This window comes from Anser anser (assembly GCF_964211835.1).
Source record: "Anser anser genome assembly, chromosome: 3".
NCBI classification, from domain to species: domain Eukaryota; kingdom Metazoa; phylum Chordata; class Aves; order Anseriformes; family Anatidae; genus Anser; species Anser anser.
In genome coordinates, this window is record NC_139722.1 from 3,608,543 (window position 1) to 3,635,998 (window position 27,456).

The following is a 27,456-nucleotide window of genomic DNA, read 5'->3' on the forward strand; positions in this document are numbered from 1 at the left end:
AGGAGACTGCCCGAGGGTTTTAAGCAGCCCGGCCCCACCGTCGAGGAGGGGGGGGGGGGGGGAAGAGTTTGAGCTGATGGATGGAGCCCGGTGGGAGAAGCTAATTCCAAGCGGGAGCTAAAAGCTTCTCCTCCGCAGGGACCAGGACTTCTTGCTGGGGGGCTGGAAGCGGCGGCCGGACCTGCTGAAGGTGGGGAAGGTGGGCGGCGGGCAGGGGGGGGTGGAGGAAAAAAAAAAAAAAAACCAAAATCCAAAAAACAAACAAACAAACAAAAAAAAGAAATTTAAATTAAACTCGCCCCACCGACCGCGTTTTGGCCGGACCCCCACCCCCCACCCCAAGGCGAGACCTCTCCGGCCGCCGCTCGCCGCGTCTCCGTCGGGGGAGAAGGGAGTCGGGCTTCGGGGTTCTTTTTTTTGTCACCCCGCTCCCCCCCCCCGCGTCGTCGTCGTCGCCGCTCTGGATTGTGCCCGGGGAGCCGGCTGGGGTTTGGGGGGGCCCGCGGCGAGATGTACCAGAGCTTAGCCATGGCGGCGAACCCCGGCCCCCCGGCCTACGAGGGGGCAGGTGGCTTCATGCACAGCGCGGCCGCAGCGTCCCCCGTCTATGTGCCCACCACGAGGGTCACCTCCATGCTCCCCAGCCTGCCGTACCTGCAGAGCGGCGGCTCTTCCCAGCAAGGCAGCCCCGTCTCCAGCCACTCCATCTGGACTCAACCCGGAGCCGAAAGCGCCGCTTACAACCCCGGATCGTCCCACCCGCCCGTGTCACCTCGGTTCTCCTTCTCCACCAGCACCCCCATCCCTGCCACCTCTTCCCGGGAGGCCGCGGCGGCTTACAGCAGCTCCTTGAGCCTTTCTGCTAACGGGAGGGAGCAGTACGGCCGGGGCTTCGGCGGCTCCTACTCCAGCCCCTACCCCGCCTACGTGAGCCCCGAAATGGCCACCACCTGGACTTCTTCGCCCTTCGACAGCCCCATGCTCCACAACCTGCAGAGCCGAGGGACGCCCGCGGCCGCCCGGCACGCCAACATCGGTGAGCGCAGCAACCCCCGGGGGCAGGGATGGGATGGTGTACGGTGGGATGGGGTGCTGTCCGTTCTCATGTTTTTCCCCCCCCCCGCCCCGTTTTCATCAGCGCGACCCTGTTTTAGGAGGGTGGGATTGAGAAACTTGTGGTTTTTGAGCTCCTGGGGATGCAGAATATCGGGGTCCTCATGGTGCCGGTTACACCCTTACTCATGCACTTTCACTGCAACGTTGCAAAAAGTCCTCGAGGCCACAGTTGCAAAAAATAATAATAATTTAAATGAAATTTGGGTAGGCCTGGAGCTGCAAGAATCATGTGCCGAGCTCCCATGGAAGGGTTTGCTCCACAGATAGCTCCGCAGGCATTTCGGGGCCGCGGCGGGGATGGTCTGCGGGAGCGCAACCCTGGTGGGCAGCCCCTTCCCGGCCTGATTTGGTGCAAAAGGGGGAAATTTAGGGATGGAATTAACCAGCTAAGTTTGGTGTGTGAATCCCAGATCCCGCTCTCGGGCCGCTTTGTGTTACGTCCTTTTTGCAGCTGTTGGATGGTTGGAGAGGCCGGGGAAAGGGAAGGCGAAGGGAAACTCAGTGCCGAGGGGGAGAGGTGAGAGAGAAGAAGAAATGTATCCGAATCCATTAGCCACAGCCTCTTGCACCCCTTTTGCTTTTGGGGGGGGTTGCTCAGCACATCTGGGTGCCCCAGCTCTGGATTTCGGGGTCTCCCTGCCCAAAATCCCACCTGGGTTTCTTGTGCTGATCCCCGTCTTGGAGCCGAAACGCTGATTTCTGTAAGCGCCCTGGTCCTAAGACCAGAAATTGTTCCCAGAGGCTTAAAATATTGCTTTTGTATTTTGCGTGGAAGAAAAAGGCAACATGGGGAGGAAAGCAGGGCTGTGGGGCTGCTCCCCCGGACCCATTTCTGTTCCCCACCACCTCTCTGTGGGGGCTTCGCTGCTGGCGCCGGAGTGAAAAGAAATAAAGGCGCTCGGAAGCAAATGCCTCAAATTTGGCCGACGATACATTTTAGGGTTGCACTCAGGAGGGTAAAATTTCCCTTCAGCAAGGTTTTCTTAATCTTTAGAATTATTTTAAGGCATTATAGGAATGAAAGTTGGGTGTCGGTGAAGGCTTGGCCTTGCCATTGCCTTTTGCATTTCTTCGGGCACTAAGAAATTGCGTAAAAATGGGGAACTCAGCTATAAAAATAAAGCTTTGGTTGACCAGGCAGGCATTTTGGGAAGGCCTGTGGTGGCAGAACATGTAGGAAAACCAGGAACTATTGATTTGTATCATTGAGGACAGTCGTGCGTTTTTATTTGATTTCAGTGCCCATCTCTTCCTTGGGGGGAAAAAAAAAATCACATTTTCGCAGCGGTCACTGATGGGCTCTTAGCAAGAAAAATAACTTAAAAATGAAATATTCAAGATGAAGCATTGCAGCTGCAGAAATACCGGGTTAGCTTTTAAGGTTTGTGATGTTTTTGGGGTTTGGGGATCAGTTAGTGTTGCCGGTCCCGTGGACGGAGCATGCCTCTTGGTGCTCTTCGCTCGAGCTTTTGCGTAGCATGAGGGAGATGGGATGAAACGGCCTGAAAGGCATTGAGCCTAAAAATTCGGGATTCAAACAGAAAAGTGGATTTTGTGGAAGGCAGCTCCCTGGTGGGCAGCTCCGGGCATGGTGAATCCCAAGACCCTTTCTTTGCCTTTCCTTGGGAGCGGAGATATTCTTATTCTCTGCATGCTGAGAAACACAACCCTTGGCGCAAGGCTTTGCTGCGCCCAGGGATTTTTGCAGCGCTTTCGTTTTCCTCCAGTGATTTCCTGGAGAAACACCACCTTCGGACAGTGCTAATTGCAGAGCAGCCGGCCGTTACTGTAATACTAATTAGTGTTACTATTTAATAATGAAGGTTAAGTCCGTGCAGATGGAGCTGGAATTGCAGACTCAGACGCGCGGTCTACGCAACTGGGCATGGCGTTTATTTTCCACTGATAAGCAATGCTCCAGGAAAAGTTTGGTGAAACTTTAGTGAAACTGCATTCAAAGGTGATAAAAAAAAATGATACTAAGAGATGTATGTTCTCGCTTTTCCCTAACAGGAGAATTTGGGGTTAAAAAGTGCCAAAGCAGCTCAGTGGTATAAAATGCTGGGGAGACTGGGGGCATAAATAAATCACATGGGCATATATAAAATAAAACCACCCCTGTTCAGCAAACTTGGGGTTTGGAGGTACGTCTGGGGATCATTTCCTCACCCTGAAGGGCAGGATCAGACCCAGCAGCCATGAACTTGCCCCGGGGCATGGGGTTGGGGTGAATTCCCCAGCTAAGGAGGGGCAAAACATCCTCCAGGAGACATCCCCGCCACCAAAATCTGCCCCCAGAGCCGCCGGGGGGTGTTTTTGCCCTGTTCCCCCTTTGCTGGGGAGAGGCGAGCACGAACAGAGGCAATGCACTGGCTTTTACGCAGGGGATGGGGGGGCCAGATCCAGCTTTCCCATCCCCACCCCGTGCACTTTTGTTTTATTTTTTCCCCTTCAGCTGCAAACTCGTGTAAAACTGAAGGATTTTTCTTTTTTGGGGTAGGTAGGGGGTCTTTTTTTTTTCTTCTTTTTATTTTTCTGTATATATATATATATTTTAGGAGGCTGAATTTTGCCGCTGCGGTCGGGAGCGAGCCGGGGCACGGGGCACTTTGGCTGCCTTCGCATTTCGTTTTGCCTTTCACCGAACCAGGAGTCCCCGGCCAGGCTCCACGGGACCACATCTGCGAAGATCAAAGCCCCCAACAGACGCGGCCATCGGTTGGAAAATGTTTTTTTTTTTTTTTTTTTCTTTTTTTCTTTTTTTTTTTCTGCTGCTGGGAGATCGGGGAACCAGATCTTACGCTTTCCCATAGGGATGCGAAGAGCTTGGCGGGGTAGCATCCCCAGGCTGGCATTTCGTTTCCAGTGACTCATCCCATTTGTCACGTCCCCCTGCCCTACCAGCCGATGCCCCAGGGCAGCGGAGGGAGGGCTGAGGTCTGGATTTCGCAGGGGTGCTCAAAGGCACCGCTCCCAACGCGGCGGCTTCAGGGTGAAAGCATCGCGCCATGCTTCTCCCTCACCTCCTTCCCCATTTGCAAAAATCCCCGGTAAAGGCAAATGCATCATCTGCAGCCCTCCGGCGCGACAAGCTGCTGCGCTCTCGTCACCGGGTGACAAGGAGAGAGGTCCCCAGCCCCACAGCCCCGCAGTTTTGGGGACAAAACCCGCAGGGCTACGGGATGGGGAGACACGATTCAAGCTCGAGCACGCAATTTCTTTTTATGCCCTTCCCCGTCTCCCCAAACAGCATATTTAAAATTGCAAATAAAGCAATGATAATAGTAAAAATATCATTGTCACGCTGCATCGCCCTTGTTAATGATACAGCTCCATCCTTGGAAAGGGAGCTTTAATTACTGAATACAATCATACAAGTTGTATAGAATAGTTGTGTAGTGTAATATAATACCTATAATATCATGTATTGTATCATATCCATATATATTTTATATAATACATGGTTTTTATTTTTTTTTTTACAAAGCAGCAAAATTGAAGGCATTGAGCAGTGGCACTAAATCTAAGATTTATTAAGCCAGGATGAATTATTTTTTCTGTACACGCACCCACGTGGATCTTTATCCCCCATAACAAAAGCAGCAATTTCTTTTTTTAAGAGGACAGCCCGTGTTTCACTCTCTCCACATTTATTTCCATCCGTTTTGGGTAGAAAGAGGCAAAATCCTTGGAAAGAGAGAGGAGCGTGTATCAGGCGGTGTTTACCAAAGGAAATTGGACCCGATCCTGCTGTCTCCGTGCTCTTCTGATGATGGAGAAACCTTGGCTCGGCAGGCAGAGGTGCTCCCTGGTGATCCCAAACGGGGCCAGTTATTTCAAAAACCCCGACGGCTGCAATATTTCGGGGGCTTTGAAATGTTTGCCTTGGGAAATTCCCCCCCCCCTCCCCAGCGATGCGCCGACCTGCAAATAAATCCCAACCCAGGTGAAAACGCAGCAGGCGTGCGGCAAGATGCGCGAGGTTTTGTGCCTGGAGGTCGGCAGCTGCGGGGGGACGTGCGCAGGGAATGTTCAAAAATGGGTGAAAAAATGCAATTTCAAAGAAAATCTAATTAAAAAGCCTTTAAGAGCGTAGCTGAAGTAGCAAACCCCAAACTTTCCGTGCTTTCTTATCGGCACAGGGCTCCAGATTGAATTTTTTGCTCATTGAGACCCACAGAGCTTTGCGTGCATAGGGAAAAGAGATGCAAACAGACCTCATTTTTGGAGCTTTTGTCCCCAGATTCCCTTCCTTGCACACCAGCCCGGTGTGTCCTTCCTTACAGTTCCCTTACAGAAAAGAGGGTGCAGAAACAGAGCGCTTGGGGATGTCTCTGCACTCGGGAGACATCCTTTGGGGAGTGAAGCACCGCACATATTGTGTGCTTTGAGACTTTTGCACCCCTTTTCTATAAAAAAAGCCCTGCGAGGCTCCTGCCTCCCCTTTGGGGCTGGCTGCTGCCTGCAAAACCAGGCAGGGACATGAGTGGGGGGCTCCGATCCTGGGCTGAAAGCAGCCGGTTTTGTTGAAATGCCGATTTTTGCAAGGCGGCCGCGCTGCCGTAACCCCTTGTGCGTGTCGGCGAGGTTGAGCTGTCCCCGTCCCGGCTCCATTTTTGGGGGGGGATCATGTGTAATTATGCCTGTGGGGCTGAGGATTGGGAATATTCAAATATTCGCCTCCTCGATGGGTCCTGAGCTCCCGCTGCCTTCTGGCCGTCTGGCAGGAAGGTGCAAAACCGCCTTTGGTGCGCGACTGCGAAACGCTGCTTAAGTAAGCAGGGAAATAGGTGAGAAGGTGCTTTTGCATCCCAAATGACGCCAAATTACACAAGCAAATTTCGCCGTGATGTCTGGTGGAGGTTTGCTTGGTTTGGGGGCGAAGAAAAAAAAAAAACACAAAACCTTTGGGTCAACGTTGGCTCTCAGCTGCCTATTAAACCTCCAGTGGTATGGCAAAATATCAAGTCCCTCTAACCTTCTTTACACGATCGGTCGCAGCGACCAGTCCAAGCTGTAAATACATCCGTAATGACAAATTAAACCCAATTATCTGCCATTCCTGAGCAGTGAGGTCCTCAGACGCGGGTGCTCGCCTGTGCGTGACAGCGGCTGAAAATAATTTGGCCGTCACTGCCTCTCGTAGCGGGGGACGAGCGGCTTCGGGGCTTTTTTTGGGAACCCTTTTGCTGTTGAAGCGTGCCGAGCGACGCCGTGGATGTTTTGTTAGGGCTCATACGGGGTGGTTGCAAGAAGGGGCTTTTCTTGTTGCTTTTTCAGGTCATTTCCCACTGGAAAAGCAAAGCAAGGAGGAGAAATCCCCGCGGGAGGGCTGCGTTTGCAGCCTTTCCCCCGTGCTTGAGCAAAGCTGACGATGCACTTGGTCGCCGTTTCCCTTTCCCTGCGCTGAGCCGGAGCTGGGATTTCTCCTCCAGGCAGCTCAGAGCCGGGCGGCCGCTCGCAGGGAGCTGGGCAGAGACTTCCCAGGCTGGCCGCACGTCTGACCCCGTCAGCAGCACTGAAACATTTCAGCCTTCTGCTTTTGGCAAGGCCTGGGTTGTAAAGCCAAGGCTGGGGAAGCATCAACTGGAAGCGAAAATCATTATTTTTACCCAAGAGATGCCCGGTGTAATTTTTTTTAAATTTTTCCTCAGTTATTTCCCTGCACAGAGATAGCTTTGGGTAATTTTATTTAGCGGCTCTGGACACCTATAGTTCTTGTAGGGTTCACGCTCTGCTTGGAGGGGCGAAATTGTATCCTTCTCATGTCTTTCTGCTGCTGAAATCAGCTGTAGGGGATGCACAGAAATGTCTCATGCCCCTGTCTCTATGCCCAGCCCCAGCACGCTGTCTCATGCCTCAGTTTCCCCCTGGCTTTCACCAGGTATTTCCAGCCTGCTTTCAGGAGGGGAGCTGGAAATACCTCCCCTCCTGGCGGGCACCGAGTTTTCCCCTGGATTTACAGCAGTTTCTAGGACCAATCCTGCTGGTTTTGCCCAGGCAGTGCTTACAGGATCAGTCCCCTGCTCGCTAAACAAATTCAGTGTGGGCTGCAGAAAAAAAAAAAGCACAAACTAGCAAAATAAAAAACCAAAACCAACCAAGCAAACTTGAGGAGCTTGCCCCCTCTGAGCTGAAACCATCCCAAAAGGAGGTTCGCCCAGGGCTGGGAGATGCTGCAGGATCAGGCCCGTGCAATAAGCTTCCCTAGGGCAGGAACCCAGCCCCCTGCAAGCTATTTGGGAACCTACAGCTTTCCTCGGGGAGGTGAAGGCTGTTGGCCAGGAAAGCTTCCCAGACGCCAGCAGCACCTTCCTTTTTCCATCTTGGAAAGCAGCCGCTTGGTTTACGCGGTGCAGCACAAAGGGATTTGCTGTTTTATTTTTATTTTTAGCGACCCGCAAAGCTGGCGAGACCCTTATCGGAGCCAGCTGGGCTCGCGCGGCCCACGCCAGCCTTGAGAGGGAGTCGGAAATTTGGCTTGTTTGTGAGGGAGGGGAAAAAATAATTCATGGAAAGTCAGGGGAAGCAAGTTTTCCATCGGCAGCAGAGGTGGGGACGGGGCAGGCGGACCAGGGGTGCGCGGGGCTGATCCCATGTCTCCTACAGGGCCTGGTACCGGCTGCTTCTGACTCTGGGATAACAAAATCCCTGCCTGGGAATGTTTCCTCCTAATCCCTGGGAATGAGGCTGGTGTCTGCCGGGGAGCATCTCAGGAGAGGTCCTGGCGCTGCCCTCCCCAGCCTCCTCGATGCTGTCTTGGGGCAGCCGTCCCCCCGGGCTGTGCTGGGATGATGCAAATGTCCCCAGGCAGCTCCCTTTCGGCTCTCAGCTTTTGTGCCTCGTTCCCTTTGGTGAGGCTCGCTTTTCCTCCGGGCTCCATCATCCGGAGCCGTGGCGTTACACGTGAGGCTCTGTTTTTGCAGGGACGCAAAGAGGCAGCTTTTCCGGACAAGAAGAAACCTGGGAACCCCCAATTCCTACGTGCTTGTGCTCCAGAGGAGACATAAAAATATATGATTTAAAACCCTATGAGTTTCCAAGTCAAGCTGTTGGGTTTGCAGGCCATGGAGCCATCATTATTTAATTAATATTCAGAGCTCGCAGTGCTGGGTGAGGAGGTGAGCCCCAGCCATCAGGACTCCTCCGAACGACCCTTATGGCCCCAGATGTGTGAGAGGGTTTGGGGAAGGGCTTGCTGGCCCCAGGGGCTCACTGCTGGGATGGATGCAGATCTGGGACATGCCTTGGTGATTCCGAGCAAGAGGGAGGCAGTTGGCTTGTGGGTTATCTTCTCCTCCTGGCCTCCTGGGCTGGGAGGATGCCCTCGTGCCCAGGGTCTTGGGCATGACCGAGGCTTCTCTCCAGGAGCTGCCTATGTCCTGCCCCTCATCGTTTCACAAAGAGGGGCTAGGCTGCGTGCCCCCTTGCCTCCCCTCCCCAGCCATCTATATTCCTGAGCCAACATCCCGTCGCCTCCCTTCACGAGGAAATCAATAACAACGGGTGAGCAGGTTAATTATAATCACAGAATAAACGCCACGGTCTCAAAGTTCACTCCACTTGAGCAGCGTTTCAAAACGAGTGGACGACGCCAAGAAACTTTCATTGATTCCCCCGGGGCAGGTGTGGGAGTTTGAACCTGTCCCCAAGCTGATCTGATTCAAGACTACTCAATTTTGCTCCTTATCTCGACTTTCGCCTATCTTATAATGTCTGTTATTTTAGATAAAAAGTCCAATCAATTGAGGTAGAAAAACTGCAAGTTGTATGTTGCCCTGATAAGTCAGGTACCTGCCGTTTTGTTGGCCTGGGCTGCAGTTTCTGGGCTTGCCGAGCGCTGGGCTGACCTCTGCAGATACTTTATCGCAGAATCGCTCCGTCCTCCACCCCTGCTGACTTTACTGTCCAGAATAACGATTAAAACAGGAAAAGAGGAGGGCCGGGGGTCAGAGCACCCAGCATCCCATATGCCGTACCAAACACCTTTCTGTTTGTGCCTGGCTGCCATCCCGTAGAGAGGCCAGGATCCGACCTCGCTGGTTTTGGTGGGTTTTGGTCAGCCCACAGGGTCTGAACAAAATACTGGGGCAGGGCTTGAATATGCACCTGAAGGTCTCTGTTAAGGTTGTCACGTTCAGAGAGGGCTTGGGCATATTATGCAGTGTATAGACTACATATTTCATATGTTCCTATATGTGGTATATATATATTTTATAATATATAAAGTGTGTATTTATATACACAGTGTATATATACTTTATATACAGTGTATATATACTTTATAGAATATATAAAGTGTGTGTTTGTATATATGTGTGTGCATTATAGTGGTGTACACACGCATATATATACATATATGCAGTTCTATACAGCTATGTTCTGCATAGCCATAGAAAAATAATTCTAACACCAAAAGCAAAGACAGCTAATTAGAGATGACTCCTAGCTGGCTAAAACAGCGTTCTTAAGGACACAGTAAGTGTATATCTACACTGAATATGTATGTCTGTATGTATGTGTGTATATATATACATGCAAACACACACGTAACACACACACACTAATAATACAGTTGTGTTTCCACAAGGGATTTTGGCCTGATTCAGATAAATATTTTTTCCTCTGATCTGCACTAGTCTGGAAAAAAAAATAATAAAAAAAAAACAACCACTGATTTTCTGGAGTAGGAGGGTTACAGAAAGGCAGGTTGGAAGGGGTGTCAGGAGATCTCTAGCCCCCAAACCTGCCCAAAGCAATTAGCCACTTGAATTAGCTCAGGCCAGCTGTGGCTTTGTCTTGATGTTTGGAAATGCCCAGGGATGGAAATGCCCTCACCTCTCTGGGCACCTAATCCATGTCCTAATGAAAAAGCTTCCCCTAATGCCCTGCTGTCAGCATATATCCGCACAGCTTCCCTCGTTATATCTTTGTAACGACCCCAAGCAGCACCACTTGCCTGGGCCTTGACTTTGGTCCACCTGGGCCACCCCTACAGACGGACAGATGCTCTCCCTCAGACAGACAGATGCTGCAGGAGGATGTATGACCACAGACCGTCGGGTTCCTGTGGTTTTAGGTGTTTCGGCTCACCCACCGTGCTGTAGGTGGCCAACCAAGGCAGGCCAAGGGCACGTGGAGGCTATGTCATGCTTGATGAACGTGTGCCAGGTGCCAGACATGGGCACCGGGCCTGGCACACCAGCAGCCGTAAGGCTACAGAGCTTTCCTTGGCTCTGACACTCTCCATTTTCTCCCCATCATCCCTGCAGTAATCAAAGGAGAGCTAAAGCACGTGCACGTGGAGATGGGATGTATTTCAAGGGGGAAAATGCTGTGGCTCTTTTTCCTTTGTCTAGTGAGAGAAAGACCATTTCCAGGTCCCTGCCGCCAAACAGCCCCCAGGCTGTGGATGGCCCCATCCTGGCCATTCCCTGAGCTCTCCATGCTAATCTGAGATTTGTTAAAAATATTTGGACAGTCGATAAGCAGAGGAATCTCCTGTTTATCAGAAGAGCCTCAGATATTTACAAGTGTAAGAATTGTAAGTAGGAGTAAGAAAGGGGAGGTCACCTTGGTGGGTGGGATCAGGCCTGCGTCCCAGCAAAAGAAAGCAGGCCTTGGAGATCACTTACACACAACTTCACAGGCAGCACAAGTTGCTGTAGGACACCACTCTGCCATCAAAGGGGTGGCCAGCAAGTGCTCTGCCCAAAATCAGCTTTTGCTGTTGTTTTTTTTTTTAACTTTTTTTTTTTTTTTTTGTGTAAGCTTTCCTCAGGATCTGATGGAGGGCCTCAGGCCTGCTGGTGAGCTGCTAGGGATGGGTGGGGAGAAGGAATGGGTTTGCCTTTTCTGACTGTAGTGTGGGGTTGTGCCCATTTAGGATGCTGGGGTGACTGGGATCTAACAGTCTGGCTGTGTTTCTGTCATCTGAACAGCCCCCATCCTGCACGCATATGCGTGTAAGTGGCCATATATGAGTGGTGTTCATGGTGGACATGGAAAAAGGAGAGCCTGTCTCCACTGCAGCATGGACAGAGCTTGTTGGGCCTTCCCCCCGTGCAAATACAACCCAAGGGGAGCTGCAGGCCTTCTCCTGCCCGGCCTGCTGCCCACTTTTTGGGTCCGGGCCATGCTGCTTCAGCATGGGGGTGACCACCTCTCCGTGCAGCTGTGGTACAGCCTCTGGGCTTGTGAGGTGGTGGCTCTGGTGTGGTGGAGAGCCCTTCCCAGTGGCCACACTGGCCAGCCCCCAGTACCACCTCTTGCCCCTTCCCAAAACTACACACTGAGATGTCCCCGGAGCCCCAGGCCTGGTGTTTTCCACCTTCCCCTGTGTGGGCACGCGGTGAGGCATGGAAGAGCCTTTGCTCCTGCTCCCAAGGACAGAGCCGAGACTGAACTCAAATCCAGGCCCAGGCTTTGACCAGCCTTCCCTTCGTGTACCTCTAGCACATGATCTCAGCTGGTCCCTTGGCTGCTTCTACCTCCACTGTCCTTCACGCTGGGGAAAACATATCCGTGAAGGAAAGGAGTATGCTTGGCTGTTGGCAGTGGTGTGTGCCATAGACCTTGGCTTGCTGCAGGCAGAGCGGGGAGCTTTGCAGGGGAGGGACGCAATGTTCCCTTTGCCTTGACGTGAAACACTTGGCTGGGAACGGTCGTGCAGGAACAGTCTCGGTGTTTCATGAGGCAAGAGAGTTCTTTGCCTTCTCAAAAGTGGCGTGTGGCTCAGGCAGATTACAGGTGAAATGCTTCCTGAGCAATTAAATAGGGGCTGTAGGTCTGCATGGGGAAAGCTACTCGCTCTGAGCAGCCAACTGAGTGACCGACCATTTTAGACATGTCAGATAAACCCCAAAACATTCAGGGACGGCATCAAGCCCTTTCTGTGAAGCTTCACAATGACGCATTTTGCTTGAAAGAGCATTTCTGGTTAACGCTGGGGAAATTGCCTCCTTTTCCATTCCCTGTGGATCAACAAACACACAGGGGATGTCTTCTGCTAATCCAGATGATGGGAGGGTGAGAGCCACAACCAGCTCACTGATGGGCACTACTCAGGCAACGTCCTGCTTCCCCTTGCCAACCTTGTGCATAGGTCCCAATGGTCTCTAAACCAGTGGGTAACTGGACGAATTTCCCCCAAATTCTGTCAGAGGGGAAACATGCAGAGAAGAGGAGGGGTTAAAAGAAAAAAGAAAAAAAAAACGCCAATGGGCAGAACCTAATTTTACAGAAACATCCTCAGCTCTGGTAGCTGATAATGCACATGGGCTTTCTGATCCCCATCTGCATGCCACACTGATGATGTCCCCATAGAAAAAGGAAAGGCTCACAGACAGCTTTCTCTTGGCTGCAGAGCTCTCTCAGGCATAGGTCTGGGCTCTTTTATTTTCGATCACTCCCTGCCTCTTCTGCTTTTGTCTCTCCTTGTTTTCTGCTGCTCTGTTTTCCTTTCTAGCCCTGTACTCAGACACAGCACTGGAACAAGAAGCACTTTTAACAGCTGTGATCTGACCAGAAGGTTTTTGGCATTTTTTCTTTTTTATTTTTTTTTCCATAAAGCTGCAGCTCCTGTAGTCATACAAGTCATGGGAGAACCTCAACCCATTTAAAAGAAAGAGATGTGACTTTCTGAGCCACTCGCTGCAGCAAAACGCTTATTAAAGGGACACCCAAAGGCTTGAATGGTAGGAAGGATTTCCATACTGTCTCTTTTTTAATAGGAACAATCTTGGGATTTGGGACAAACCATCCTGAGTAGCCAAGAATGGTAAATCCCATTTCCTGCTGCCATGCTGTTGTGGCTGTCCATCGAAGCAGATGGTGCTGGTGGCTTGGGATCCTCTTGGAGCCCAAGGTGTCCATGTGTCCGAGGGACCAGTGTCCTTTGCCTCAGCTGCGAGTGCCCCTGAGAGTCCATTTGGGATTCTGTATACACAGGAACGTGGCTCTCACCTCTTATCATAACAAATTGTTTTAGGAAACTGCTTCTCTGCAGGGAGAACTGCTCTCAGGCTCTGTTTAGAGCCTCTAAGTGCCTGGCTGTGTTTGAAGGACAGCTTCTCCTTTGCCGAGTTGCTTCACTGGGTTGAGAAGACACTTCTGCAGGGGGAAATGTTGATATTAAATATCCCTCCATCTGTAAACAAAACTCCAGTGCTATATTAATGGAAGTCTCTTTCTCCCCAGCAAGTAGAGAGAGGGGGTGAGGGCAGGAGGGGGCAGAAGAAAGGAGACAACCTCGTTGTTGTTTCTCAAGCAGAGACAACCAGATCTCACCCAAACTCGTGCAAGGAGGGTTCTTTGTCCCCTTCTCGAGGCTGGTTTGGGAACAAAAACTTATAAACTGGCTGCTGGCTTTGAACTGGAGGAGTCAAAACCTCTCCGTCAGAGGTGCTTTCACTCTTACCATTCTTTCGGGTCCTGATCCCTCAGGTTCACCTGTTCAAGATATCTCTCCAAGGCTTCCAAATTTAAGCTTGCTAAAGACCTAGGAATGGACATGCTGGCAGAGCTGGAGTTTGCAGAGATGCTGGAAGGATCAGAGGGGAGTTCAAGTCTCCCTTCAGACCCAAGCCCTGGGCATCCTTCCCCTGCTTCCCAGCTGTTGTCCACGGGGACCTGATTCTCCTGGTTGGGAAGGCAGAAGTACCCAGACTTGATATCCTTGGCCAGAGATGCTGTCACATCCTAGCCATGCTGGAAGAAGTGCCTGTAGGTGTGGGCTGGCCGGCGGCTCCCAATTCTCTTTTCATCGAGCTCTGCATTGTCCTCCCTGGCTGATCTCTGTGGACCTGGTGGTGGATGTAAAGGGCCGCTCCCAGTGACTAAGAGCCATGAAAGGCCACCTTCAAGAATGCTTTTCCCCTAACAGACCCCAGTGCCCCACTTCAGAATCGCTCCGGGCTCCCTAGGGACTAAGCGTCCCATTGTGGAAAGCATTCCTGACATTAGCATGCTCAAGGCCTCACCCAAGATTAGGAGACTGTTGTGCAACATTCAAGTGACATTTCCTGCCCTGGGGACCTTGCAGTCTTTGTAAGGGGTAGGTGTGAGGGGAAAAGGACCTCCTTTTATGTGGCAAGCTGGTGGCTGGGACAGGGACAGGCCCCAGTCCTCAACAGGCCGGCTTGTTCAGCACCATTTCACGATCTGATCTCACGTGAGAAGCTCCTTCATGGTCTTGGGGCAGTGTCTTATGAAGCATGCAGCAGAAAGCCATTAGCATTAGTCAACGCCAGGCTCAGGGACTCACCCCACAGCAAGGCCTGAACTACCCCAAGACCGATATTATCTGAGATAAGGGCTGGGCAAAGGCACTTAGGGGAGCTGAGCCTTCAGAGAGGAGCTTGATACCTTGAGGCACATGTAGTGAAGGAGGTTATTCCTGCCATGGGCCTGTTTTCTCCTCAGCCCAACTGGCACATACACGTTGTCCTCTCCTCGGCCTTGCTGGCCATACCCGGCTTTGGGAGAGGGAGCAGACCTTTCCAGGAGGACCTCCAAGCAGAAGGGCTGTTGTAGAGGTCACTGGCCGGACCCATAAATCTCCATTATCAGGCGGTGGCTCCTGTGCCGCGAAACGGAAATTGTTGCCCTGAGTGCGACTGGGGGAGCCTTTCCTTCCATTCCCATTGTTCGGGTCCCGCCGGGAGCCGCTCGGGCAATTTGCTGCCTGAATAAACGTTTCCTCTGCCGGCTGCTAGTGCGAGGAGAGGGAACGAATAAGTGTCAGGGGATCTCATAACGCCGGGATTTAGAGCTCCAGCCCCGAGACGGCAGCCAAGAAAACACTTTACTGCTTCTCCTGGGGATCCTCCGGTCTGCGGTGCCCCGTTATTAATAACAAGGGCAGATTAAGCAATGGGTGCACTTGAAACCCAGTGACCTCCATGCCCAATATAGCTCAGCCTTGCCCCTGGTTGTGCCCCTGGAGGAGGGAGGGAGGGAGGGAGGGAGGCAGAGGCCATGGCCCACACCTTCCAAAATGAGCAGCTATTGCGTTACCTAGGTCTTGAACATCTGCCCGTGTCAAACTGCAGGGGTTGCTGCTGTTAAGGTGATACTTTCTTGGCATTTCTTGGCATTTCATAGATGCCCAGGTTTTCAAGAGCAGCTGGGATGGCTGGAAGGCCAGCTCAGAAGGCTCCCCTCCACAACCCCAACCCTGATTTCAGTGATGGTGTGAAATGAGAGCACCTCTTTTTGAAAGAAATCCAGTCCCTTGCCTTCCATTTCTCCACTGGCACCAAAACGAGTCACCCTTTCATTCAGGCATGCATTAAGCCTAAGTTGTCTTCCCTGAGCGGACATTCAGTCATTTCCATGACACACCCTTCTAGCCAGCACCTCTGCCGAGAGGAATTTGCCATCATCAGGCATACCCTGATGCAACATTTCTCCTCCAGGTGAGATCTAGTGAGGTCAAGGAGCTGTCCCTGCCCCGGCGGGGCTCTGGGAATGTTTTTAATGAGATTGCACTCCACAGATGTCATCTTCTGACTCAGCTCTGGGTGGTGTCCGCAGGGGACGCACCCATCCGATATCGCTCTGCGAGGGCCGCGGTCAGGGAGAGCCACCCATTGAGTGGAGCCGCCGTGTGCCCTGCGAGCAAAGTCTGCTCCTTCGCGGTCTCCAGCTCCAGCGACTCCCAGTTGGTCATGTTCACGAAGCTCACCTTTGCCTGCAGCTGAGAGGAAGAAATCGCACAAATGCTGTTACTACAGAAGCAGAAAAGGTCTTCCAGAAACGTAAATCGGTGAAAGTCCCTCAGGAGAGAAGCTCCAGTCCAAATCCCCTGCAAACCCAAAAGAAAGAAAGAAAAAATAGTGGAGAATATAGCTCAAACAAACGCAGATGGACTGGGGAGAGCAAAGGGAGCAGGTCTGAAGACTGCTTTGTATTTTGATTTTGGATGGCAGATTACATGCCAGTGAAAATAATACGGACCACGGAGCTAGGTTACAGTAGCAAATTTGATTATTATCAGAAAACAAAAGACTTACAGCTTGTCTGGTTTGGACTCCACAGGCTGTTTTCTTTAAAAACAAAAGCATTTCCATACTTGACATTTCTTCTTATCATACCCATTTTGAGGTACCTTCCTATTCAAGGGCTAGTCCAACTCTTAACATTTCTCAGGGACAGCTAGAAATTTTTCCCTTTTGTTTCTTTGATTAAAAGCCTTCGGATTTTGGTTTTCTGGTGGGAAATTCTCCAGGAACGGCAACATTTTATAATAACTCCCAAGAACAATTTAAATCAGTGAAGAGTTTTAACTATTGTCTTTGGACTACCCCTTCTCTGCTCATTTCTCCCTGGATTGTGTCAAAGACTTTGTACTGAACTATTTTCAGAGATGAAAAGATTTTTTCATAAGATGAAAATTACCCCGAAAACATGTAATATAGATTCTTTAAGGTAAAATTATAATCAAAAACCTCAGCTACTTCTAAGAAAGAAAATAGCAAAGTGTTTTCCTTTCTTGAGATTTTTCAAGGAAATGAGTTCTTTCCTGACTAGCTCTTCCAATTCCTCCTCTTTTCGAAGGAAGTTTATTTGATCTGGGTTTTGGCTGTGGCTCGGTGGTGATTTTAAAGGGGAAAGTGAGGCATGGTTACAGTACCAAGTCCAAAACTCACCTGGAGGGATTCCCATCTTTCCTAAACCACCAGAACTGCACAAATGTAATGAGGGTTCCCTAAGGTGATTAGAAGACATTGTATTTCTTCTTTTCTGGCTCCAGAGCCCCTTAGGTGTACTCTTTTCCTCTCTTCTAGTATTTCCCTATTGCCACATGGTGTAATCTCTTCTCATTTTTAGACTGGTTTTCTAGGGATAACTAGGCTTGTATGAATCCTTCTCTGTGTCTCTGTTTACCGGCCCCACTTCAGTCATTTTTTAATCCTTTGGTTGTGTTATGGTTACGTAGCTTCCCACAGATTTCCCAAAAAGAGCCTGCAGAGCAGAAGAAGAAGAACGTAAGGCTGATGGTTGAACGTAACGCTTACAAGATATCAGAGAATCCACAAGGGATTGAGACGTGGATCCACAAAAAGTCAAATTTTGCTGGTTTGCCGTTTGGGGAACCCTTGTCCTCCAGCAGAAAGTGAGATCTGTCTAACAATCAGGTGGGCAGGCAGAAAATAGAGCAAGTTGGACAATAGTACTGGAAGAGTTAATGCTACGCTGGCATGTAACGGCTGAAGGCCCCAGTGCAAAGCTCTTGCCATCCTCCAAAAGTCTCATGTGTGTTGCAGTATGTTGGGGATCAGGCTTTTTCAGCAGCATGGTTTATTCCCAGCCTGTTTACCCTCCTCTTCTTCTCCACAATGAGTTTATCATCTGGCCTTCCCTTCCTGGTGCCCGTAGCAGGACATGTGCGTGCCTCGGTCACTGTCTTTGGGTGCAGAGGGGATACAGGGGCAGGAATGGGTTTATCATGGAAATACCTGTGGATTCCTGCCGTTCAGGAGCTGCTTCTTGTGCAGAGAATAGAGTGACGGCATGTGAATATTTCTGGTTTTTGGCTCTCTGAGGCAATTCTGCAGAGGGGCAGGTGGGAGCCAGGGGCTGCAGGGTGCACAGGCAGGATTTTCTCTGCTCACACATACTTGAGCTCCGACAGGGGATGCCTGGGGAGCTCTCTGCTCTCTGGGCAGTTCTGCTTCGTGGGTCCGGGCTTCTCTTTGTCCCCCGTCGCAGGCAATTCATCTGGGTTGCAAACACGGCCGCTTGCCTGCCCTGATCTGTTTGCCCTGGCTATGTCCAATCTTGAAAACTGGATAACGTCAGAGCAGAAGGGAAGGTTTCTATTTCTGTCTCCCTGTATCTGTGTCCCAGCACATCCCTGCTGCCACACAGGTCCTTCAGCCAACACTGTATGGCAGGGAAAGGGGTTCCTCTTCCCTGTAATCTTGGGGGCTTCCCCGTGAAAGGAAGAGATGCTTCTTGCACCCTATAAAATCCAATTGTGATTTCTTTAAATGTCACTGCTGGGTTCAAATACTGAGAAGCAGAGCAGAAATTTAACGTAAAGCCGCTTAATTAACCGAATCTTTTCCCTTCTTTCCCGTCATGGCAGCAGAATTTTTTGATGACTATTCCGAGGGGCGAGAGTGTGTCAACTGCGGGGCCATGTCCACCCCGCTCTGGAGGAGGGACGGCACGGGGCACTACCTCTGCAACGCCTGCGGGCTCTACCACAAGATGAACGGCATCAACCGGCCCTTGTTCAAACCCCAGAGGAGGCTGGTGAGTCAGCATCACACGTGGGGCAAGGCTGCCTGCCAGGACGAGGCGAAAAGGCCTCGGCCAGGTGGAGGTGGCAGGGGTATTTCAGCTCCTCGGGCCCCCATCTGCCCGGCGCAGGTGGTTTGGGACCGGATTTCCAAAATAAGCAGGATTACCTTGAGTTTGGTGAGCTGCAAGGCCTCGTACTGTCCAGACTAGTTGTGCAGAGACCTGATCCAGGCCAGGTGGTGAAAGGGGCTGCAGGGAAGGGGCTACAGGTCAACTAGAAAGCCAGCTATGCTTTAGTACCTCTGTAGGCATTTCAGCAGCAATGGAAACCCCTTCCAGCTCCACCACACCTCCAGCTGATCTTCTCTTACCCTCAGGATCATTATCCCCTGGGTCACTGCTGGCTGACCCCCTTCACTTCGTGGTGGCCGGCCACCTCTCCTGGACACCCGGCTTGCTGTTCCCTTGGGCAAGCTGAAGCAGAGCTTGTGGGGCAGGTCAGGGCGTCCCAAAGGCTGTGGGATCGGGATGGGGCATGCATGGGGAATGTGGAATATCTCGGTGATGATATCCTGCCTGTCCCGGCCTGTTTGGGTGAGGAGTTTTGGGAAGGCCTCTGCAGTCCGTGCCGCAGGGACACGGGGCTGTCCTGACCCCATGTAGCAAGGAGCCAGCAAGCCTTCCCTCGGGGCTCCTCGTCATCCTGGAGGCTCCATCCCCAGCTGCCCTGCCCTCTACCTAGCCCAAACCCATCTCTGCTCAAACCCAGCCAATTCCCTGCAAGTGCCAAAAAATGTCGCTTGTAGCTTGAGCGCTGCCACCAGCCGCAGCTACCCAGCGCCCTCTTGTGAAAACCGCTTGGTGGTGATGGATGGAGCCGAGCTCCACCACCACCTCTACCAGTAACTGGGCCAAGCTGGGCTGTCCTCAGCTCCAAGGGGACTGGGATCTGGGGACTGCCCACCCCTGGTTGCCCCAGAGAAGGACTGGATGCTCCCACTGCTTTTTTGGGGGAAGGGATCTCCTGCGTGTCTGTTCCAGAGGGTGCTGAGTCCCTGCAAAACCTATCTCGGTTCTGCAGGGTATATACAACACTGCTGGCCAGGAGAAACATAATACCATCAGTGTCTGCAACCTGGCACCCAAGCCCTTGCCCTGTTTCATTTTCTGGTATCTGTGTTATCCCTGGGCGCTTCTGTGTGGTCAGGTGTTGCCGGCTGGGAGCCAGACTTGGTCCAGTGCTGGCAACTGGAAATCTTGCCCAAATGGCCAGATTCCTGCTTTTTCCTCTGGAAAACAATTGCCATGAAGAGAAGGGGGACACGTCTAGGGATATAGCATAGGGGGAAGGTTAAAGCAACGCCAGCTCCTCTACCTCAATGAATACATTCAGTATTTATTTTCAGAGCCCGAGATTTGCCAGAGAGCCCTGCAAGGGGAAATCTTTGTCATTGCTGCAAGCTCTCTTCTAAGCTCCTCTTCCACTGACAAAGGTGGATAACTGAAGGCCTCTTAAGACCTCTGCTTTGAAGGTGCTGGGGAGAGTCAGGCAGGCTTGGAGGACGACGCTTTTTCTTCCTCCCACCGCTTCCAAGCTCACGTTTGCTATTTTACATGGTCTCAAGCTCATTGTCTTCCTCCTGCGGCCTTTTGAGCCTAAACCAGTTCACCCAGACAGGGAAAAGACCTGTTCCCTGCAACATTTAATTACTGGGGGTTCCTATTACTTATCCCTCTTTATCTTGAGGGAGACAATGCTGCTGGAAGCTGGAAGCTCTCTTTTCCTTATTAGAGAGGAAAGAGGGAGACCAGAGGACTTCCAGAGCCACAGCACCCGTGTGCCTGGTGGTGCTGGGAGAGGACAGGGGACCTGGAGCAAGCTCGTAGGGACCTGAGATGCTGCCGGTGGGAGCAGCGGAGGGTTGATGCTTTTTCTTCTTCTGTTCTTAATCCCAGTCGGCCTCCCGCCGCGTCGGCCTCTCCTGTGCCAACTGCCACACGACGACAACCACGCTCTGGCGCAGAAACGCTGAGGGAGAGCCCGTCTGCAACGCCTGCGGGCTCTACATGAAGCTCCACGGGGTAAAGCCTTCGTTGCTCTTATGGGGAGGGTGTGGATGGCACTGTGGTGGGGATTGGCTTCGGGGTACAACTCTGTGCTCTCTTGTCTTGGTTTTCCTGATGATGATTTCCCTTGCACGGGTGCCCAGATAGTCTCTTCCTAATAGTGGGGGCTCCATGCATTCATGTCGTGTCTGATAGATCTAGAAGAGTCCTGCTGGAGCCCAAGGCAAAGCAGGACTTCAGGATGCAAATATCCCATCCTTCTTCCACCAGTCAGTGGGAGAGTAGTAGTGGCAGAGACAGAGACCTTCACCACCCTTGCGACTGCAGAAGAAAACCCCATTCTTCTCCCCCATTTTTCTCCCCATTGCTACTCCTGTTTTTTAATACCCTCCCATGCTCTCAAGGATTTCCAGTGCTTCAGAGCAGATGGGGGAGCATCCAGGAGAGATAGGTCAAAGCTGGAAGATACAACGGATGAGGGGAAGCTTTACCTGACCCCACAAATTGTTGCTAGGAATCCCAGCGTGTTTCTGACTCTGAGGATGACTAGCTCAGTGGGATCAGTTGCATACGGAGGTCCCCCAATGCAGATTTAGTAGTTTTCTAGAAAATAAAGAAAGTTGTCCAGAAAGACAGCTTCAGCTCTGAATTCAACAGGAAAGTAAATCAGACGGGCTGCTCCCTTCTGGCCTTAAAACAATCTCTCAATACCTACGCTGTAAAAAGCCCATCTGGTCCCACTCGGAAGCACACCTTGCAGCTTTGACATCTCTCTTCATACAGCAGTGCTGATCTGTGACTTTGGGCTCCATTTTGTTGTTGTTTGCAATTAAATCAGATAATTTTGCATAGGTTCGACAAGGTAGAGCTGGAACCATGTTCTAGGTGACCACATGGACATACAGAAACCAATGTGCTTTTATATTTGGGTCCATAGGTTCCACGGCCTTTAGCGATGAGAAAAGAGGGCATTCAAACGAGGAAGCGTAAGCCGAAGAACCTTAACAAAACAAAGACGCCAGCAGGTAAGTGTTGAACAAGGGAGTTTATTGCGTGTATATGTGTGTGCTCGTGCTTCTGGCCATTTGGATTTATGTGCCAAGTCCAACACCCAACCACAAAATGGGCTGCGTCTTAAAAATGGGGAATGTCTGAATGCCTTTCAGCAGTAACAAAGCCTTTCCTGCTATTTTTTTTAACCTTTTTTTTTTTTAACTTTGGGTGGGTGGGTACAGATCTGTACTGCTCTAGGTCCTTGGGAAGAGCCTGGCTTACCACTCGCTTTCTCACAGGTCCATCCAGCAGTGAGAGTCTTACCCCGACCACCAGCTCCACCAGTAGCAGCAGCAGTGCCACAACCACCGAGGAAATGCGCCCCATAAAAACAGAACCAGGGCTCTCATCTCACTACGGGCACCCCAGCCCCATTTCTCAGGTACATGGGGTGGTGGGACAGAAATGGGAACTAGGATGGTTGATATGGTGAGGGGAGTATCCTCAAAACCTTCTCTGTAGTAGAAGGTTGCCTCTTTTTAACCCAGATTTCACAGCAGGAGATCTATTCTCGGGGACAGGATAAAAATACACGGTCTTGGCATTGTGTTTACAGCACAATGTGGCTTTTTAATGACATGTAGCAGTTCTGAATGGACAACAAGAGGTAGCAGCCTTGATAAAAAAATGAAATTCCTTCTAGCTGGGCAGCTGTATGGGTCCCACGGCAAGAAAATACTCGTTCCCTATATATGACTTGATTTGATTTGTCTTGAGCAAGGAAAAACTTGGCAATACTCTACTTCATCTGCACTGGCTGGCTGTGTGTTGAACGGTATGAGAAATGCAGCGTGAGAATAAACTCACGTAGCCCAAATTTAAGTCCCTGTGAAGGTAAAAGCAAGCCAGCGTGACGGCAGAGGGCTGCAGGGTGAGTGGGTGCTGTGTGCCACGTCCACCACTAGATGTCTTGGGAAGAGCCCTGCCTCCAGCAAGGCGTGCGTCCTGCTGAGCAGCACCCGCAGCTGGGAGCTGATCTGGGGTTGCCTCTCTGGGTTTAATAACTGTGTTAAGGATCCCCATGGCCCAGCACAGCTAAGAGACGGTGGTATGTAGTAGTTGCCTTCCCCTTGGGTTCATACAGGGAGCTGCAGCGTTTAAACAGAATGGGGGAAAAAATGGCATTGTTGGGCCGGACTGATCCTGCACCCGCAACCCTTTGCAGCGCTGTTATGTGTCCTGCAGTCCACAGGAGGGCATTTGTAAGCTAGGAGTGCCCGAAGCCGATGAAATCTCAAGCCTTGGGAAGCTAAATGATCATTTCTGTCATTTAGAAGAGAACACTATGTCCCGTGTGCACAAATAGTAAAGAACATGGTCTAGAAGAAGGAGAGTCTGTCCAAAGCATCACATCTAAGCTGCGAACTCTAGCAAATCCTCAGATGTGTTATTACAGTGGCACCAGCCCCACATACAGGGAATCAGAGGGTCCTCAATGGTGTGAAGTGTTGTTTACGGGATTTTCCTTTTCCCGTAGGCATTCTCAGTCTCTGCCATGTCTGGACATGGATCTTCAATTCACCCTGCGATTTCAGCCCTGAAGCTTTCCCCGCAGGCCTACCAGTCAGCCATCAGCCAGTCTCCACAAACCAGCTCCAAACAGGACTCCTGGAACAGCCTGGTCTTAGCTGAAAACCATGGGGACATCATAACTGCATAACCTGGTCTTCCACCCAGAGACTTCAGGCTGACCGGCTTGAGAGACAAAGAAGATGCCACGTAATAATCAAGTCAATGTTGTTCCCCACCTCCCCTGCTCTCCTGCCTTCTCTCCCCTTTCGAGATGTTCCAGCAAAAAGGTAAAGAGGACTTATTTGAGGTGTAGGAGAGCTCTTACAAAAGAGACCAAGACTCAAATCTCAAAGAAACTGATGGATTTGAAGCCTTTCCCCCCTTTTCAACAAGCCTCTCTTTATTAGATTGTCACCATCTTGTACGAAATAGCCAGAAACACAAAGATGGACAAAGCTTTGGGGTTTTATTTAAAAACATCTGCCATTTGAGACTTAGACAATGGTGGCACAAAGACATTTTTTTCTTCTGTCACCATCCGTTTGTTTCCCGACCAGAGGAAATGCCGTCACCTTCTCATGACTGAAATTCAGTGATCTTCCACCAAATGGAGCCAGATCCAGATCAGTTTGGTGAACAGACTGCAGGAGACATGCTGTGGTGTCTTTAGTGGATTTGGTATGATCTAGGGCAGAGAAAAAAGAGGCCCCCCTCCTCATCCTCAGCTCACGTACCTAGAGCATTACCTTCATTCTCCTAGATGGTCTGGAAACCTGATGAATGTCCGTATTTAATAGTAACTCCTTTCCTATTTATCATTACAATATCATGTGTTCCCAAAAGGTTGTTGTCAGAGCCTGGAGAAGGTCTGTCTGAAATCAAAGGGGGATTTTGGAAGGAGAAACCTTCTGGAAGTGGGTAGAGGAGACCCACGTTGGTCATCGAATCCTGGAGGAAAGTGTTGGGCTTTTCCTCACAAATAGCTACAGGCCAGGCTTAGAGATTATTGTAGAGCACAGCAAGTGAAAGTTGCTCTTTAACGCTGCTGTGCTGTCACTTTTCAGACAGTTAATTTAATTATTTTGCATACTTCTCTGTTGTTTTTGATGTCATTGATGAAGTCCTATTGTCATTTATCTGTTGTTGTACTGTGAGTGCCCACTTGGCCCCTAGCAGCTGGCTCGTGACCATTTTTGTGTCCAACCCTTAAGGATTTCACCTTTTACAACAAGAAAACCCTTCAGCCTTTAATGGATGCAGGCAGGAGCCATCTTCTTTACCAGGCATGTGCATAGACTTGCTTGCCTGCAAGAGGAGTCTAACTCCATTCATACACAAGTGTTAAACTCATGGTTTTGCTTACCTGTAAGGCTCTCAGCAACCGGGGAATCATAGAAAATGGAGCTGGGAGAGATGCTGAGAGGTCGCTGACTCATTCCCTTGTCCCAAAGGGATCAATTCTATGTAACCTAGCCCTGGCTGCTCTTCCTCCAGCAAGTGCTGAACAAAATCCAGCACTGCACACACCACAGCTCCCCTGTGCCGTCTAAGTGCTTCACCGGATGCTTGCCAGGATGTTTTCACTGGCATTTCCAAGGAGGGAGAGCTCTGCCTGAACAGGCAGAGAATTTCTGGGAGACCGCATCCTACGAGATTCTCCACTCTTGTTTTTGTCCGCTCCCAAACTCCATCACTCTTCTTCTCGCCTTCCAAGCTCTTCTCTTTCCTCCCTGCATCCTCAACTTGACTATGGAACGACTGAGTGCTACCTGGATGAGGGATCGTGTATCCTCCCGAAATGTGCTGAAGGGTGTAAGGTGCCGTCCTCTGGCTTTCACTCTTTACCATTCCCTCAAGGAGTGTTTCCGACCAAGTACCAAGATACAGGGCTTGGCAAAGAGGAAAGCCACATACACGGTTGAAGCAAAAGCATGACTTGTATTTGTTTGAACTCTCCAATTTCCTCCTGATGGTTGAAAAGCTTCTTTAAGGAGAAGGATTCAACTGGACTGGTCACGACAGAGACTGGGAATGGAGTCACAGCAGAGAGCTGGGCCCCTCCACAATCCCTGTAGTAGCTCAGATTTGCAGGGGTTTGGAGGGGTGACGGAGCCTTTGCACTCCCTGGAGGAGGACGCAGCGATGCCACAGGGATGGCTGGATGCTGTTTGCACCTTGAGGCTCCTCTGTGAGCATCCCCATACGAAGTGTGGTCCTCCCGTTGACAAGAAGTGCCCTTCACTAGCTCATGGGAATGAAGCCCACAAACTGGGCACTTTTTCCATCCCCCACAAGATGCCCCCAGAGTTTGCACTCTGACCCATGGAGCTAATGTAGGGTCTAACCTCATTAGTGTGTTAACTACAGACATTCAGTGAAACATGAATAAAATGTTACCCTGAAAATCTGTGATTCTGCTGAGGCCAGTAGCCTGCAGAGAGGCCAGAAATAGCACCTAACAAATATGAATTTGGGGTGAAAACATTACAGTCTGTCTCCCCGGGCATGCAGGTCTTTAGCCAGCCTGCTCCTTGTCCTATATTCCTTTGCACCTGGCAGTTGAGGTCTCTTGGGGTCTTGCTGTGAATTCTTCTCTGTGACACCGAAGCACCCCGGAGATGCCTCTTGGCAACGCACACACCTGAGATACCTAAAACCACCCTGCACAGCCCGAGGAGGAGGGAAGCAGGTGGCTTCCTGGAGAGGATCTAAGGCGCAGACCAAACACACGCAACGTTTCTCTCCGTGGTGATGCTCCTGAGGGCTTTGCCTGCTTTGCCCCGTTGCTGTGCTCCTCCTATTGCCCTCAAAGCCGAATTCCCTGGCTGAAATTCTCTCCTGCCCTTAAACCACACTCCTAGGTGCCACAGAGGAGTCTGCCTGCAAAGCAAGGTGGAAAAACCCTGCAAGACATAAGCCTGGTAGCCCTCTGGCTCATGTCCCTTTAGGTTATCTAAATGACCGTGGCACAATTTGGTTGACTGCCTCTCCGCTTCCCACAAAGCCTTAAAAAACGGATGTTGAAACACAGCGAAGAGCATTTACATGGACCTAGATAACAAGACGTCTGCTTTCAAAAGGTGAGGCTCCATTACACCACCAGCAGCTGATGTTTCAGATGCGCCTGGGATTGTCACCACAGGACGACAAGCACCAGAGGTGACCCGTGAAGGGATTCGCACAGGATGAAGGAAGGAAACCACCAGGAGATTCAGCCCGTTCTAGTCAGAGGGGCGACTTACAAAATTCAGGGTTACATTCCAGCTCTGCTTTCCTTCAAGTGATGGGGGAGGCATTCAGAGCCTGCTTTGCTAAGGAAATTAGATACAATTAGCAGAGACAATACGACAAGACAATTATTGCTGTTATTTGTTCCATTGCGGCGTGGCTGGAGGTCCTGCTGAGTACCGTGAGCAGGGGGTTGGACCAGATGACTTCCAGAGGTCCCTTCCAACCTCAACTCTTCTGTGACACCAGGATGGGTCCTACACAAACAGAACCGAAAACCATCCCTGTCCTCAAGAGCGAAAGGCCCAGTCCCGCAAAACACTCAAACATTTATATAAACCTATCTGTGGAAGTTGTTCCCTTAGAGCTCATCGTTAATGGCACACGGGAATTTTGATGCCTAAGGGTTTGCAGCACAAGGTGAGATTGTGCCAAGCCCTCTTCATGCGGCTCGGTGCTCACCGGAGCGAGATGGGCAGATGAGAACCAGGGTGGGGAGTGAGAGGGGTGGAAAGGTGGTTCACCACCTCTAAATGTCTTTCCGAGTTGTGAAAGTGCAATATCTAGAATCGCGTCAGATCTTGTTGCGTGAATCGATCAGAAGAGATCCGTATTCCACTTTGCAATCGTACGGGATGATTGGACCCTCTCCAATCAGGAGGAGCTCAGGAATATTGTAAAAGAGCTTTCAAACCGATCAATGACTCTCAGTGTAACTCTGAAGCTGTGACTATGCCAGGGGTGGTGTCTTGTTTTGCCTTTTATTTTTCCTCCATGTATAAAGTATAAAGTTTGAAGCTTCCCAGGTCAGCTGGGAAGGTCCCGTGGAAACAGACACTTATTTGTAAGGGGGAGAGGGAAACCAACCAACTGAACAAGCTGTAATTATTTAAAGATGTAAAAAAATATATATTAAGAAGTAGTATGGCTACCGATCCACGTAACTTCTACACCTTTAGAACTAATGGAAATAAAATAATGACAATAAAACCAGAAGGCTGCTGCCTGACTCTGACTATCCTGGGGGGCTTCCTTGGGAAGGCTGGGGGTAAATATTCTTGTATTCGGTGCACCTGAAGAAGCAAAGATTATTTTAATGCACAGGGGGGAAAGCACCCAACATGTTTTCCAACCTGCAGGTAATTCCACTAGCACAGAGGAGAGAGGATAAGCTCCTCCAGGCACTTTCATACCCTCATAATTTACCTTTTTTTTGCTCTTTTTACTAAC

The 27,456-nt window shown here is 50.6% G+C and overlaps 1 protein-coding gene across 3 annotated transcripts; it reads left to right on the plus strand.

The window, feature by feature from the left end:
- Positions 1–51: 51 nt before the first annotated feature.
- GATA4 (GATA binding protein 4) lies at positions 52–27,233 on the plus strand. Of its 3 annotated transcripts, XM_083830738.1 has the most exons (7): positions 52–190; positions 795–1,036; positions 18,209–18,378; positions 20,323–20,448; positions 21,371–21,458; positions 21,726–21,868; positions 22,964–27,233. In XM_083830738.1, exons 2-7 carry the CDS (start codon positions 940–942, stop codon positions 23,144–23,146), a joined length of 807 nt encoding a protein of 268 aa, XP_083686864.1. In that variant the 5' UTR covers positions 52–190; positions 795–939; the 3' UTR covers positions 23,147–27,233. The 3 variants fall into 3 exon arrangements, with proteins under 3 accessions (XP_083686864.1, XP_083686862.1, XP_083686863.1); XM_083830736.1 differs by lacking the exon at positions 52–190 and having other exon boundaries at positions 206–1,036; XM_083830737.1 differs by lacking the exon at positions 52–190 and having other exon boundaries at positions 206–1,036; positions 18,212–18,378.
- The last annotated feature ends 223 nt before the right edge of the window (positions 27,234–27,456 follow it).